This window comes from Schistocerca serialis, chromosome 3 (genome assembly GCF_023864345.2).
Source record: "Schistocerca serialis cubense isolate TAMUIC-IGC-003099 chromosome 3, iqSchSeri2.2, whole genome shotgun sequence".
NCBI lineage: Eukaryota > Metazoa > Arthropoda > Insecta > Orthoptera > Acrididae > Schistocerca > Schistocerca serialis.
In genome coordinates, this window is record NC_064640.1 from 56,272,201 (window position 1) to 56,289,524 (window position 17,324).

Sequence of the window (17,324 nt, forward strand, 5' to 3'; positions counted from 1 at the left end):
CACAGAATTAATAAGCAGAAAATATGATTAGAATAAATTCCCCATTTCAACCACATATCACTGAACTTGTGTATTGCAGGAACCATGACATTCTAACATCTCGAGGAGAACCCCACGCCAAAGAGGCAGAAATTGGTGAGGAAATGCAAAGGTTAAATAAGTAGAAAGTCTTTACAGGAAAGAGCTTGCAGTAAAGATTAAGCCTTGTGATAATTTGTTTTTGAATGGCAATTAAAACTCTTCCAAAAATGTTATATTGCCAACCTACGCTTTCCTCCAATTCACTGCACTGCACTATATCCAACATTGTTTTCACTACAGATGTTCACCATTTAGTGATGCTAAAAATAATAAAGTGGTGCCAACGAGACAGGCAGCAAAAACAATGTGCCTTACATATCACATGACTCTGGCGCTGATGCTGATGTGTGTGTCTCTCACCGAGCATGGTCGTTTGAAACGTGTGCAGATCCACACAATGGAAAATAAAGTGTCTACATCCAGTGACTTAAACACCGTAAAGAAGGGAATAATTGATTAGAGCTCCCAAAATAAGAAAAAAAGAAAAAGAAGAAGAAACTGAGCTTCACATACATTAAATCATTGTACAGAGGAAAAGTAGTATGCAGGAAAATTTAGCATAGTGTGTATGGGCATTTGGTCAGGACCAAAAAAAATGGACATAATATAGAGGAATGTTATGAAGAGGTAACAACTATCATTATTACTACTGGTTTTATAGTGTTTACTCACCAAGCGGCTGTTGTGATTGGCAAGCTTTCAGAGCCAGTTGATCCTTCTTCAGGCAGAAGGGTTGAAGGGGAAGGAAGGAGGGTGAAGGAAAGGGACTGGAGAGGTGTAGGAAAAGGGGTAGATTTTGGGAAAGTCACCCAGCACTATGGATCAGGAACAACTTACCGTACAGGATGAGAAGAAAAGATGGATTGTTGGGGACTGCATCAGACAAGATTTGAAAACCTGAGAGCTTAAAAGTGGGAGGCAGGATAATATGGAAGAAAGAGATAACTACTAAAACATTGTGCACAAGTTAATAAGAGTGAGAAGCTAAGTGCATTGTATGTAACAGAGGTGGGAGGGAGTGGTGAAAAATAGACGGGAAAGACAATGAAAGATGTAGTAAACTAAAACAGAGTGAAGAAAAGACTAGTTACAGTGAAGAAAAGCTGAGACGGAAGAAATTAACGTAAATTAAGGCCAGGTGGGTGGCAAGAACCAAGGACATGTAGTGCTAGTTCCCATCTGTGGAGTTCTGAGAAACTGGTGTCTGGGGTGTCTGTGGTGAAACAGGTGCCGAGGTCACAAATTTCACGTTATAGGGCATACTTTGCAACAGGATATTACAAGTTGCCAATGTATACCCTCCACCTATGCTCATTTACCCTAACTGATAATTTGGTGGTAGTCAAGCCGATGTTGAAGGCTATACAGTGTTTACATAATGGCTGGTATATGACGTGTCATTTCGCAGGTGGCTCTCCCTTTGATAGTATATGTTTTGCCAATTACAGGGCTATTATAGGTAGGAGGGTGCATAGGGCAAGTCTTGCAGCAGGGATTGTCACAGGGTTAGGAGCCATGGGTTAGGGATATGGATGCAGAAGGAGCATAGGGTCTGATAAGAATATTGGGAGGGTGACGGAAAGTTATTCTAGGTGTGGTGTGCAAAATTTTAGACAGAATGGATCTCATTTCACGGCATGATTTTAGGAAGTCATGGCCCTGTCGAAGTAGCTGATTAACACATTCCAGACCAGGATAATACTGTGTCACCAATGGTGTGCTCCGAAGCTGTTTTGTGGTGGGCTCAGCAGTACCAGGATTGAATGTGATGGCCCGGGAGATCTGCTTTTTAACAAGGCTGGTGGGGTAATTACGTGCAGTGAAGGCTGAGGTGAGAGTGGTGGTGTATTGCTGTAAAGAGTTTGCATCCAAGCAAATATGTTTGCCTCGGATGTCAAGTCTGTATGGGAGGGAACATTTGACATGGAAAGGATAAAAACTGTCAAAATGTAAGTATTGTTCTTTGTTGGTATGTTTAATGTGGACAGAAGTGTGTAGCTGGCCTTCATTGAGTATGAGATCAACATTGAGGAAAGTGGCATGGGATTTGGAATAGGACCATGTGAAATTTAAATGGGAGAAGGTATTCTGAGATTCCAGGAATTTTAGCAGGTCAGCCTCACCATGAGTCCGTATGGTAAATATGTCATCAATGTATCTAAACCAAATCAGGGGCTGAACACTTATGGATCCCAGGAAAGCCTCTCCAAGTGACTCATGAAAAGATTGGCATAGGAAGGAACCATCTTGGTTCCCGTGGCCATACCCCTGGTCTGTTTGTATGTCTGCCCCTCAAAGGTGAAGTAGTTGTTGGTAAGTATAAAGTTGATTAAGGTGAGTAAGAAGGATGTCATAGGTTTGGAATTAGGTAGGCACTGACTGAGGAAATGTTCAGCAGCAGCAGACAGACCATGTACGTGGAGAATATTTGTATAGAGGGAGGTGGCATCATTGGTGACAAACAAGGTGTGTGGTGGGAGTGGGACGGGCATGGATTTCAGATGATCTAGGAAATGGTTGGTATCTTTGATGTAGGAGGGGAGTTTTTGTACTATGGGTTGCAGGTGTTGATCAACTAAGGCAGACATACATTCGGTGGGTGCTTTGAAGCCAGCATCCGTAGGACGGCCAGGATGATTGGGTTTGTGGATCGTAGGAAGAAGGTAAAAGGTGGGGGTGCATGGTTTGGGTGGGGGTGAGAAGTTCTGTGGATTATGGTGTTAGTCCTTGTGAGGGTCCTGAGGTTTTAAGGAGGGATTGCAGGTCAGTTTGAATCACAGGGATGCGATCTTGATGGCAGACGTTGTATGTAGAGGTGTCAGACAGCTGGCGTAGACCTTCACTAACATACTCCTTTCGGTCAACTACTACAGTAGTAGATCCTTTGTCTGCTGGGAGGATAATGATGGAGTCATCAGCTTTTAGGGAATGTAGAGCCTGGAGTTCTGCAGAGGACAGGTTAGGGTCATGTTTGTAGGGACCTGAGGAAGGGTTGTGAGGCAATCCTGGATGTGAGGAGTTCTTGGAAGGCTTGTAAGGGATGATTTTGAGGTAGTGGTGGTGAGTCAAGTTGGGATCATGGTATGAACTGTTCAAGGCAGGGTTCGATGTCAGGTTTGCTGTTCGAAAGGTTTTGGGTTGGGTTGCAAAGTGATATTTCCAATGGACATTAAGTGTGAAGGAAAGGAGGTCCTTCACCAAAGCAGCATGATAAATTGCAGGTGTAGGGCTAAAAGTGAGGCCCTTAGAAAAAACAGATAATTCAGGAGGGAATAGTGCTTTAGATGAGAGGTTAAGGACACTTTACTGTTGTAACTGGTTTGTGGGATTATGGGTCTGGTCTGGGTCTGGGAGGCAGTGGTGAAGGAGTTGATGTTAAGGAGGCTGGCCTAGCTCGGTTTGTAGGAGAGTGGCGGTGGTTGATGGTGTGGCTGTTCAGGGCGCTGCAGAGGGACAGTAAGGGAAATACCTCTGTTCAGGTAGTTTAGGAGAAGGTGGGATAGCTTTTTGAGGTGAAGTCTGGCATGTTGTTGCAGTTTGAAATTGACTTGGCGGATGATGCAAGGTGGTACAGTGATTAAGACACTGGGCTTACTTTCAGCAGCAGCAGGATTGCTATTGCTCTAAATCTCTTCATGTAATTGGCGTGATGGTTACTTTAATGGGTAACAAATAGCTGCTTTCTTCCACCAGCTCTGCCCAACTGATGGAAAAGAATGCCAAGAGGAAAGGTAAACACGTGCCAAGTAATTGAGATGCTGAGCTTTTAAATAAGCACATAAACAAGACTGATTAAAACACACACACACACACACACACACACACACACACACACACACACAGAGAGAGAGAGAGAGAGAGAGAGAGAGAGAGAGAGAGTAGAGAGAGAGAGAGCGCTACATTGTCACAGCACTACAAGCACGATCTCCATCCTACCTCTCCACCCCCCACCCAAAAAAAATTGGCCAGATTTTAAATTGTAACCTTTATTTTTGTCATTCGCAATTCCTAACATACATTCGCTAGTCTGTAATATGACTGTTTATAGTTGTGAGTGCACTTGCGGACTGCAGTTAACAGACGGGATACATAGTGACACTAGTTACTGGTAAATTCTCTTGCAGGTGATGAAAACATTATCCAGTATCTTAAGTACTGGGTTGACCTGAATGTGCCAAAGGAACATCTGGTGCACAGTTGCATATCCTACAGCCTTCCTCACACCGCAGATGTCCTACATCTACATATATACTCTGAAAGCCATCGTACAGTGTGTGATGGAGGGTGTGCTATAACACCACTAGTCGTTTCCTTTCCTGTTCCACTCACAGGTAGAGCAAAGGAAAAATGACTGTCTATATTTCTCCATATGAGGTCTAATTTCTAGTACCTTATCTTCGTGGTCACTGTGTAAAATGTATGTTGGTGGCAGTAGGGTTGTTCTACAATCAGCTTCAAATGCCAGTTCTCTAACCTTTCTCAGTAGGGTTCTTTGAAAGAAATGACTTCTTCCCTCCAGGGATTCTCACTTGAGTTCCTGAATCACATCTGCGATGCTTGCATGCCGATCAAACCTAACAGTAACAAATCTAGCAGCTGGCCTCTGAACTGCTCTGATGTCTTTTTTCAATCCAACCTGCTGCAGATCCCCCACACTCTAGCAGTACTCAAGAATATGTTGCACTAGGGTCCTGTACGTGGTCTCCTTTACAGATGAACCACACTTTCGTAAAGTTCTCCAAATAAACCAAAGTCGACCATTCACCTTCCCTACCACAATCCTCACATGCTCGTTCCATTTCATATCTCTTTGCAATGTTATGGACAGATATTTAAACAATGTGACTATGTCAAGCAGGACACTACTAATGCTGTATCCTAACTTAAGGGTTTGTTTTTCCTACTCATCCACATTAATTTATATTTTTCTACATTTAGGGCCAGCTGCCATTCACCACACGAACTAGAAATTTTGTGTAGGTCATCTTCTATCATCCTACAGTTACTGATCTTCTACACCTTCCTCTACACCACATCATCATCAGTGAACAACTGCACCTTGTCTGCCAGATCTTGTATGTATGTACAAAATAGCAATGATCCTATCACAGTTCCTTGGGGCACCCCTGATGTTACCCGTCTCCACGAGGACAACATACTGGGTTCAGTTACGTAAGTAGTCTTTGAGCCAGTCAAATGTCTGGGAACCTATTCCATACACTTGTACCTCCGTTAACAGTCTGCAGTGGGTTACCAATTCGAATGGTTTTCGGAAATCTAGAAATGTGGAATCTGCCTGTTGCTCTTCATCCATAGTTCGCAGTATATCATGTGAGAAAAAACGGTGCTGATTCATGGACATAAGCTTTTTGGTCTCTAGGAAATTTATTATATTTGAACTCGTAATATGCTTTAGGATTCTGCAGCACACCAATGTTTAGGATATTGGTCTGTAATTTAACAGGTCTGTTCTTTTCCCCCTCTGATATACAGGAGTCACCTGTGCTTTTTCCAGTCACTTGGCACTTTGCGTCGGTGAAGAGATTCGCAAGAAATGAAAACTAAGTAAGGGACCAGTGACGTAGAGCACTCTTTGTAAAACTGAATTGGTATTCCATCCGGACCCGGCAGCTTACTTAGTTTCAGCTGTTTCAGTTGTTTCTCTATGCCAAGGATGCTTATTATTATGTCATCCGTACTGTTAGTTTGATATTTTACGTACACTACAGTTATCCAGAAACGTAATACACCATAATTCATATGTGCATCTGAATCTGTTCTGCTTCCTGAGAAGTCACCTTGGTTGTTGCAGCTCATAGGCTTCTGTGACACTGTCTGTCTTTGGTATTGACTTAATCACCTTCTGCACAGTGTCAAAAACCTTTGTGCAGTCTGTAGAGGATGCTATTCTATATATTGGGAGCTAAGAAACCACTGGTCATAAAAGGGCAATTTCAAGAGGTACAAGGTCTCAAATGAGCAATGTGTATGAAGTGTATATTTTCAAATTGCTTATTTTTTCATAATATACAACATCAGCATTGGTGATGCTGCCTCAGAAGACAATATGCATTTCTCTGTGACATTTTCTTAACGTAGTTTACTCTCGTTTACAGTTCATATCTGTAGAAAATGGAGCATCACTCATTACAGGGACATCAAGACATGATTTTAATGTATGGTGCAGCATGATGTAGTGTCTTGAAAACTGAATGAGTTTACGGATGGAAGCTTGAGAAATAGAGCCACTCAAGCCACAGAAAGCTGGGCGAGAGTCTCAACAAAGAATCGTTCATAAAATAGAATTTGGGGAGGTGGTTTTGGATCATGTGGGAAAAGATTCATCAATAAATATCTATAAACATGTCCACAAAATGCACTCTCTGATGAATATAATATGGGGAGGACTGGTGGAGTAGCAGTTACTCATTTACCGTAAATAAAGGGCTGAATGATTTTGGACACACACATCTGCATTACCTAGTGCAGTACTGTTGTGGCAAAGTTCCTACAGTTTGTGCTGTTTAAATATGAACCCTCTTTTAACCATGACAGTCTTCTCAACTGCCACAATAGCTGTGTTTGATATGATGAAAGGGATCATGTACAATCTTCATAATTTTCGACCTAAAATTTGGGACACCCTGTAGTTTTCCATTGGCATCAAATAAGCTGCGCTATATTTTGACTGGTTTTTGCATTGCATTTAACATTTAGTACATAATTGCAATGGAGAGTAAAAGTTATTGCAAATACGGTGCCACTCTTCAACTGGTGATGTTTGCATGACATGTATGCCAGTGTAATAGAAGTACAATTATTATACACGCTTCACAGAAGTGGTTAATGGTTACTGTAATAATGTTGTTAGTGGAGGGAAACACAGTTAATACTTAACATTTTGTTTTTCAGAGAAACCTGCATTGATAGTGATGTAGAAAAAACTGTTGCAAGAATGCAAACTGTAATAGACTTGGGCCGTGTAATACGTGATAGGAAGACAGTTCCAGTGAAGGTAAAGTATGGTACAAAATTTGACAGGTAATTTTTTTAGTGGAAAGTTTTGAATAGCCTTGTTTCATTTGCAGTACCCACTGCCTAGCATGATAATAATACACCCAGATGAAAAGTGCATAACAGATCTGATGCGTCTGAGGAGGTACATTGCTGAGGAGCTCAATGTTCGCCACGTGACCTTGACAACTGATATGGCTGGCTATGGAGTAGTGAGAAAGGCTGAGCCTAATTACAAGGAACTAGGAGTCCGTTTCAAGAGTGAATTGAAGACAATCACAGAAGCAGTAAAGGTACTCAAATCTTCTTATAATACTCCCCTTTAAGTATTGTACACAATTTAGTACTCCATGAGCTTCATGTACAAGAGGGTACCATAAATAAGTGATAAAAGCTGTATATATATCAATCAAATTTTACAAAAAACCTTATAACCTTCAAAGTATTCCACATTGTAAAGTCCACCCTTTGGTGAATCCATTGTTGGAAGCATTTTTATTCTCATCAAAACTGATGGCTGGCATTTTTATTATTATTATTATTATTATTATTATTATTATTGTTATTATTTTTAATCAAATTCTGTATTCGTCTTAGTATATTTCATACAATTGTATCCATGTAAGCTCACAATAGAGTTAACTTTCATATATAATCAATTTACATATATGATCACAGAAAATAATTTGTTTTAGAACTACAAGGTCTTCTTTATTACTTAGGAAAAACATCTCCACACATATCTAAATTGAAGTCCCCTGTTTGCTTCTGTCTGCATGTTGCTGCTGATTTCAGGATCTACTGTAGGGATTTTGATAATGGTTTTTATTTATAGCTAGATTGATTTATAAGGAAGGTTTGTTTGTGTAATTCAAAAATGTTTTGCACAAATTGACATAACTGTGATGTACCAACGTCAACTACCACTTAGAAAACAATGCCATTGGCATCTACCAATGAATGGCAGAACTTGCAGCACAGGCTGTTGCTGCTCAATCAAGAGCATCTGTTTGGTGTTCACTGCTCCTTGCAGTGGCGACACATTCGTTCTTAGATACCATTGTCATGTTTGTGTGGCTTATTGTCATTTTCCATGTAAGATTACAGATATAATTACACCTTGTGTATCGATATGTGTACCTTACATGGAGCAGCCTAGCGCAGCAGCACTGTCGGCAGGTGAACCCTCAATGATCGAGCTGCTTGGTTTGGCACCAATCATTAAGGGCAGTGTGGAAGGCAAGTAGTAGTGGGGAGTCATGACTGGACATCAGACATGGTAGGACGATACATGGATGCTTGCTTTGGGAAGTTCAATAAATCGGTTAAGTGTTACAGTGTTCATCCACAGGATTGAGGACTCATTGATATTAGAAGCGAGTCATTAGCAAAGATTGGTAGAAGCAGTGGTTACCTCAGAAAGGTAAAAAACAAGCTGAAATAAGAGGGAGCATCAGTAAGTGTGCTTAGGAACATTAGGAATGTAGCGTGGCTTGTAATAGAGACAATAAACTTTTCACTTCTATGAAGTCAGTGTAGCCTTTAGAATCCTTTTCATATCTATTAGAACTGAGTGTGAAGAATTTTAATGTCAAGTGAGTTGCTTTTCATAGCACATGTACTGGTAGGCACACAGTTTCATCTTTAGTTTTCAGATGCATGCTCCTTGGAAGTAAGATGCCCCCTCTAACATGTGCAGCATAAACATTGATCTGATCACCATAGTTATATTAACACAGCTGGTTTTAGAGAGATACTTGACCATGTTAGATGTGAATAAGCGAGTAGGCTTCTTACATCCATTCTGGGGTTTTTACTCTTTTATGCTGCTCACACATCTTTGTGGATGAAGACAGTATTTTGCAGTACGCATGTAAAGTGGCATCTGATTGAAAGACTTACACTAGTGACCATTGAGTGACACAAAACTATTAGTACCACATTCTATACATGTATACATATCTTTTTCTATGCATTTTATAAATTAAAGGCTCCCACTGCTTTTTCCTGTCTGTATGTGTAGGCTAATCTCACAAACTGCTTTAGGGACTTCGATACGGTTTTCAGTAACAGATAAGACAGAGTCATGGTTTCCCAAGTGGTGTAATAGCTCGCAACTCCCATCATTCCCATGAGATGTCAGTCCAAATGCCAATTAAATATGGGACGCGGGACATACGTGCTTCCTGAGAACTTTGCTGCCATGCGCAGCTTACATTGTTTAAGTTATACGGAAGTGATTTTTTTCACTTGCTAAATGTTGCTCTCTAAACATTATTAATAATTCCATGCAGTGGCTATAAAAAGATTATTGCTGTGCCACACAATTCATCCAGCCATAGATACTTAGTGCTATCTAGTTACTCAGTGGTATGCATGTGAAGCCAGGCTGGGTCAGTAGTATATTATAATGATTATTTTCAAGGAGTTCTTCAGTTGAATAGAATACACTGTTTTACCAAAGTTTGTAATACGCTTTTATATTTATTTATTTATTGGTTGTGTACAAGCTCAGTATGATAATTTACTAAAAAATGCTATGCTTATGTACTTACAGTTATTATGAACTATAGGAAGACAAAGCCCACAAGTGACTGTGTCCAGTATTGTGTGCATATGTGTTTACATCTCATGTTGATTTTTTTCCAGGTTTCTCTGGCACATGTTACACAGTTGTACAGGGTATTTTGCTGTTCCTATTACAGGCTTCTAGGGATTATAAAGACGACTCAGTAGATAACGTTTTGATGAGGAATCCATGCCCAGAAATGTACAAATACAAAATAAGTTTGAAGATCAGATCACTCTTAGATTTCCCAATTCATGATATATACACAAACAGAGAAGAGGGCACCATCATCAGTCTCTGTTGTAATTATAACACATACCATTTTCATCCCGCTATAACAGTGGCTGTGAGAAACTGGTACATTTGCAGGTAGGAGGGTTGCCTGTGGTGTTTTGTGGATGTGTTGCAATCTCAGCTTTGATGAGGACATCCTTCATCACATAGAAGAGAACCCATGGGCAAGTACTCGAAACATTGCCCATGACATGGCCCCCTAAAGAGAACAAAAGTCAGAGCTCATTGCCTCCACCATGTGTGTACTTTGAAGCACAAGATTTGAAAGTTATCTGACCTTCAGACTTATTTTACATCCATCGGTACATTTCTGAACATGGGTTCCTCATCAAAACCTTCTCTACTAAGCCCCCTCCACAACCCCTAGAAGCCTGTAATAGAAATTGAGCACTACCTTGTAAATGTACAGGCTAGGCACTGTCATTATGCCAGGACATCGAAAGTTGTTTGAACAGGTATCTCGAGGTGCTAATCCTAAATTATGTCAGGTTGCTTTCTTCTGCCATCTAAAAATAAATCTTAGTTCATGGGGAATCTCCCCAAAGCAATATTCCCTACTGCAGATGAGAATGGAAGAAAGCATAGTATGAATCGTGTAACAACTGTTTGTTCGCATTGTTTCTTAATCCATACATATTCTAAATTAAATTCCCTGCCTTGCTTTTAAGAATTTCGATAGGGTTTTCACTAATAGGTAGACAATTCATGCAAAGGTTTGTGTATGTAATTTATTACTACTATGCCAGACAAGTTGTGCAGACATTGATTACCTGGTCAAAGCTGGGGTGGGTCAGTAGTTTAGACAATAAAAAAATACATCAGCTAGTTTGCTGCCCAGATGAGTAGTGTGTCCTTCCCAAGAGTGGTTTTGGTCTGTGATCAGTTCAATTAATTTAACTGTTCTATTTTTAATTTTTAATAAACTTGAGATTAAAATTTATTTCTTCTCTTTATCTTACTTAAGCACATGTATGTCATCAGTGTGGTCAATTGTCATATGGTTTTGTGGTCATAACCACAGCACTATGTCTCATGACCAGTAATGATCTTGAGAAAAAAAATTCAAAACAAGTTCAGAACTTGCACTTGAGACACATTATTGCTGGTTAGTCAGAACCTTAGGTTTTGTATCTGCACAGATATGAAAATGCTGTGGAACTGTCGCTGTCAACACAGAATATAACTTAATAGCTGATGGTGGCTCAATTACAAGCCAAGGGGCTGAACTTGGGAAGAGGGAACAAAAATCAACATCCAGGTCAGTCTGCAGGGGAGCAGAGTATCTGAACACTGCTTAGAGATGAGCACGGAGCAAAACACAATGCAACCAACATCAGCAACTGAATAAACTAAGCACATAGCGAACAGAGCACTGCGTGAAATGAAGGCCAGGCATGATGTAGTTGATGTCTGCTTGACATCACACCTGGGTCAGTGGCTCTGCACATACCACACATTGTGCACGCCCTCCGTGACAGCATTCGGCACTGTTCCACAGCTATAACCAAGCCAGCTCGTCTGCATCCATCTCAGTGTCTGCTGGTGGGGATACTGTATTACCCCTCCCCCCCCCCCCCCCTCCCCCTGAAAAGTTCATATAGGGCCCAAAATGGCCTGGGTTCTGCTGCAACCTCCATTGCAAAACTGGAGAGGGCCCGACAGTTGGTCCATCAGCATCAGAGGGGTGGGGGGTGGGGGGGGGGTGGGGGGCAAGGATTCATCCTCTGGTGACTGGGGGATGGAGGGCAGTGGTTCAAATTCCATGGGCTCTGCATCAGTAATCAAGGGAGCCATCTCTACCAGCACCCTATTCCATGGTAGAAGGTAGGATGCAGAGAGCACGGTGAAGGTGGCCCTGGATGAGCACTCTGCTGTGATTGGGAGCCTCCCATTGTAAAAACACCATGACTGACCCTCTCGCCTGCCTGGCTAGGAGACGGTGGCATTGAGGGTCCAGCAATTTGAGATACAAGTGATTGGGATGACGGGTCAGCTGACTACTACTACACCCAGAAACTACCCCACTGGCTAGAAGACTGGGCACAAACAGCAGCCTCATGAGGAAGATGCAATGTGCCATGACGGACCGGGGTCTGCGACTTGGAGTAAATACCCTGCACCTGGCTGGCACCCATGCAAATGTTCTGCCAGACTGCACCCATTAACCAGTGTTTGCTGGCACGCGGCGAGGAAACTAGACAGGGGATCATCATGGGATGAGGCAGATACAGACTTCGTCATTTGATTTATGAACAATTGCACAAAAACTCCACCTCAGAGTTACAGGGTAGTAATTAGATGCTGGGTACTGTTGTGGATGCAAAAATGCTTGCTTGTTGAACCACATACTCACTAACATTGAATTCTGACATTGTTTTCTTTTGACTGAGAGGGTAGAGCTAAAGTTAAAATTTGAATTTCTTCAGGTACTCTTACACTAGCCAGTTTTTCTTTCATTAAGAATATTATGACATCAAAATCTTTCATCATCAAATTTTTCTTCTCTACAGTCAGAATCTTCAGTAATGCAATTAATGCCTGGCACACTTTTCATTCCAAAACATGCTTCACTTTGTCTACCTTCTTTTTTCGATATGAAGCCTTGCTGCGATTTGGAATGGCGTGATCACCCCAAATCATGTGAAGTTTTATTGCATCCTCAATACCTTGACTTTTTAGTAGTGATTAGTGAAATGTCACCTCTGGGTCATCTGCATCACTTTCATTTCTATCACTGAGTCAATTTTCTGTTCACAGATCTTACGACATGTTGTGCGCAGTTTTTGGCGTGGTTTTATGTAGATTCTTATAGTACTTAATGTTGTAGACAAAGACAGGCAAAATGACCTCGAAGTTTTTTAACTATTTGTCTGTGTGTTTTGAATGGATCATGACAAGTTCTCTGATGACTTTCAGAAACTTTTAAGTAATAGTATCTGTGACGTCCACATATAGTAGCACTTCCTTGACCTTGTGGAAAGCTGGTATCGGATTGCAGCAATATCAGATCTAGTTGGTTCCCACTCAGCTCTTCTATTTTTTTTTGCAGAGTTTTAATTAAGATATAGGTTGTCACATGATATTATGTTTTTAGTAATTTTCCAGCAGTGCATGAATTCACATTTTCCATTGCAATTCACTGAGCACTAATTCACTTAAAACATACTTTATACAAGTGGAATGACAGGGCCACACCACAAACACATATGACCTGTCTCATAGAAATATAAAGAGGAGCTGAGGCCAAATAGACTAATTGTTGCACGTCAGTTATTCTCAACAATGAATTTCAGCAGTTGTTTTGTTATTTTCATGCCTGTAAAGGATTCAAACAAGCTAATGCTGTCTAAGTACACTTTTTTTTATCACTGTGAGCAGGAATCATATATATCACAGTCTTTAAAAATTACTGAATTAGTCAAATGAAAGGAAATAAATTTTCACACTTATCTTCCCTGCCTAGAATGAGTTATACTTAAATATACTAATTCTACCGATGTGACGTCAAGCCCTATATCCCTCCCCCGATGCGGTGCTTCAAGTGCTGGAAGTTCGGCCATATGTCTTCCCGCTGCACTTCCAGCCTCACATGTCGAGATTGTGGACGCCCATCTCATCCCGATACTCCATGTGCCCTGCCTCCCATCTGTGTCAACTGCGGGGAGCACCATTCACCTTGCTCGCCAGACTGCAGAATATTCCAGAAAGAGCGCAAAATCATGGAATATAAGACCCTGGACCGACTGACTTACACTGAGGCCAAAAGGAAATACGACCGATTACATCCTGTGAGAATGACATCTTCCTACGCCGCTACTACAACACCTGTGCTCGCCCCATCAGTTTCCCGACTTCTGGCCGGATCGACGAGTGGTACAACTCCTCCTGCCCCCTTGCCAGTGGGGGGCTCTACCCACCGGGTTGCTCCTGCGCCTCCTACCTCAGGAGCAACACCGTCCCCCCCATCGGGGACGTCCGTCCCTGCTTCTAAGCCGGAGAAGTGTCCAACTTCTTCGGCTTCTCACGCTCGCAAGGGCTCCCTTGGGTCCTTCCCTTCCCAGGTTTCCACCAGCGGGAAGGCTGACGACCGACAGTGGCGTCAGTGCCCACAATCAGCTGGTTGAAGGGCTTCACGATCCTCCTCAGTCCCGGAGACTGAATCGGTGAAGCCCTCGCGGCCAGTTAAACCCAAGGAGCAGCGTGAGAAATCCAAGAAGAAGAGTTCTAAGCCCAAGGAACTCGCGGTGGCAGCCACCCCACCGCAACCTTCCAGCTCTGCGTCTGAGGACGAGGTGGAGATTCTTGCATCCGCTGAGGACCTCGATCTCGCCGGTCCCTCAGACGCCATGAATAGCACTAGCACAGGTGCTCAATCGGAGGCAGCAGGTGACCCAGCGGCTTAATCTGCCTTCCCAGTCCCGTCACGCCTTTCTCAGCCATGGACAATACCATCCTCCAGTGGAACTGCAGCGGTTTCTTCCACCATCTAGCTGAACTTCGCCAACTTATCAGCCTTCACCCTTTCTTCTGCATTGCTCTTCAGGAAACTTGGTTTCCAGCAATGCGAACCCCCGCCCTCCGTGGCTATTGGGGTTATTATAAGAACCGAGCAGCATATGAAAGGGTGTCTGGTGGCGTCTGCATCTATGTCCTTAACTCTCTTCGCAGCGAGTCTGTCCCTCTACAAACAGCTTTAGAGGCTGTTGCTGTCAGGGTGTGGACGCCACAGGCTATTACCGTCTGCAGTCTTTACCTTCCACCGGATGGTGATGTCGCGCAGCCTGAGCTGGCTGCGTTGCTAGCCCAATTGCCATCACCTTTCTTGTTACTGGGCGACTTCAACGCCCATAACCCTCTGTGGGGTGGGTCAGTGGCGACAGGTCGAGGCGCCACCATTGAGCATTTATTGGCACAGCTCGATCTTTCACTTCTAAGTGATGGTTCCTTGACACACTGCAGCATGGCGCATGGCACGTACTCCGCCATCGACCTTTCGATCTGTAGCCCTCGCCTCTTCCCGTCTGTCCAATGGAGTGTGCATGACGACTTGTGTGGCAGTGACCACTTTCCGATCTTTCTGTCACTGCCACCACGTCACTCTTCTGGGGCCCCAGCAGATGGGCCATGAATAAGGCTGACTGGGACTTGTTTTCCTCCACTGCCGCTATTGAGCCTCTCTCTAGTGATGACATTGATGCGGTGGTTCAATCGGTCACCACCGGCATCGATACTGCCACCGAATCTGCCATTCCCCGTTCTTCTGGGTCCCCTCGGTGGAGGGCTGAGCCTTGGTGGTCGCCTGAGATCGCTGAAGCGATTTAAGATCGCCGGCAGGCACTCCAGCGTCACAAGCGACATCCCTCCATAGACCACCTTATCGCCTTCAAACGGCTGCGTGCGCGGGCCCACCTCCTTATCCGCCAAGGCAAGAAGGAGTGCTGGGAGCGGTATGTGTCCACCATTGGCCTCCATGTCACTCCATCGCAGGTCTGGGCCAAGATTCAACGCGTCTACGGCTATCAGACCCCTGTCAGCGTCCCTGCGCTCTCACTAAATGGAGCAGTTTGTACTGACTCCGACGTCATTGCAACCCGCTTAGCAGAGCATTTTGCTATGAGTTCCACTTCTGCGAATTACCCCCCAGGGTTCTGTTTTAAGTGTCTGCCTGTTTTTAATAGCCATTAACGGGCTCGCTGCGGCCTTGGGCAATTCTGTCTCCGCTTCCCTGTATGCTGACGACTTCTGCCTTTACTATAGCTCTATTGGCATTGCAGCTGCTGAACGTCATCTACAGGGCGCAATCCGCAAGGCGCAGTCTTGGGCTGTAGCGCGTGGTTTTCAGTTTTCGGCAGCCAAGTCCTGCGTTATGCATTTCTGCCGGCGACGTACTGTTCACCCGGAGCCGCGGCTTTATCTTGCCGGCGAACTTCTTTCAGTGGTGGAATCATACAGGTTTTTGGGGGTGGTTTTCGGTGCCCAGTTGACTTGGCTGCCTCATATCCGGCAGCTTAAACAGGCATGTTGGCGGCATCTAAACGCTCTGAGATGCTTGAGCCACACCCGCTGGGGCGCCAACCGATCTACCCTGTTGCGGCTCTACCAGGCGTTAATCCAGTCCCATCTGGATTATGGGAGCCTGGCTTATGGCTCAGCATCTCCATCTGCGTTGCAGGTGCTGGACCCAATACTACACAGTGGGATCCGACTTGCCACTGGTGCCTTCCGCACCAGCCCTGTGGACAGCATACTTGTCGAGGCAGGTGTCCCTCCACTGCAACTGAGGCACCAACATTACTGGCGGCTTATGCTGCCCATGTTTTTAGCTTGCCTGGGCATCCAAATTACCGTGTCCTGTTTCCGCAGTCAGTCGTCCATCTGCCAGACTGTCGGCCCCGGTCGGGTTGTCCGATCGCCGTACGCGCCAAAGAGCTCCTCTCTGGGCTTGGGTTTTTCCCAGTTCCACCTCCTTTCCGGGCACCTCTGCGCACGCCCCCATGGTGTGTGCCTCGCCCTTGTCTTCGGCTTGATTTGGCACAGAGCCCGAAGGACTCAGTCCCTCCGGAGGCCTTCCGATGCCACTTTTATTCCATCCTGGCCACGTATCAGGGCTCTGGATTTGTTTACACCGACAGCTCGATGGTTGCTGGTCATGTTGGTTATGCTCTGACTCTAGGGGATCACTATGAACAACATTCATTGCCAGCTGGCTGCGGCGTTTTTACTGCTGAGCTGGTCGCCATCTTTCGTGCCCTAGAGTATATCCGCTTCTGCTCAGGTGAGTCCTTCGTCATCTGTAGCGATTCCCTGAGCGGTTTACGAGCTCTCGACCAGTGTTTCCCTCGTTCTCGTCTGGTGATGGCTATCCACGAGTCCCTGCATTTTCTTGCCCGTTGCGGCCGCTCTGTGGTCTTCGTGTGGACCCCCGGTCATGTCGGTATTCCGGGCAATGAACATGTTGACTACCTGGCCAAACAGGCCACCAGTGAACCCACCCTGGACATTGGCCTCCCGGAGACTGATTTGCGGGCAGTCTTCCGCCGCGAAGTTCTCTCGCTTTGGGTTGGGACGCCAAACAAACTCCGTTCTCTCAAGGCAACGACGCGTGTGTGGCAGTCATCCATGCGAGCCACTCGCAGAGATTCAGTTGTTCTTTGTCGGCTCCGCATTGGCCACACCCGACTGTCTCACAGTTATTTATTGCGTTGTGAGGACCCGCCTCTCTGTCGCTGTGGTGCGGTTTTGACGGTGGTGCACATTTTAGTAACTTGTCCGCTTTTAACTGTGCTCAGGCAGACATTTGCGCTGCCTGATACGCTCCCTGCCCTTTTACTAGATGACTCTGCCATGGTGGACTTAGTTTTGTGTT

At 44.2% G+C, this 17,324-nt stretch overlaps 1 protein-coding gene across 1 annotated transcript in view; it reads left to right on the forward strand.

Moving 5' to 3' along the window:
• Positions 1–17,324, forward strand: part of LOC126469701 (isoleucine--tRNA ligase, cytoplasmic) — a 162,593-nt gene that overhangs the window by 91,662 nt on the left and 53,607 nt on the right. The window contains 2 exon segments of the mRNA XM_050096875.1: positions 6,994–7,096; positions 7,170–7,388. Of these exon segments, the coding sequence (XP_049952832.1) occupies positions 6,994–7,096; positions 7,170–7,388 (322 nt within the window).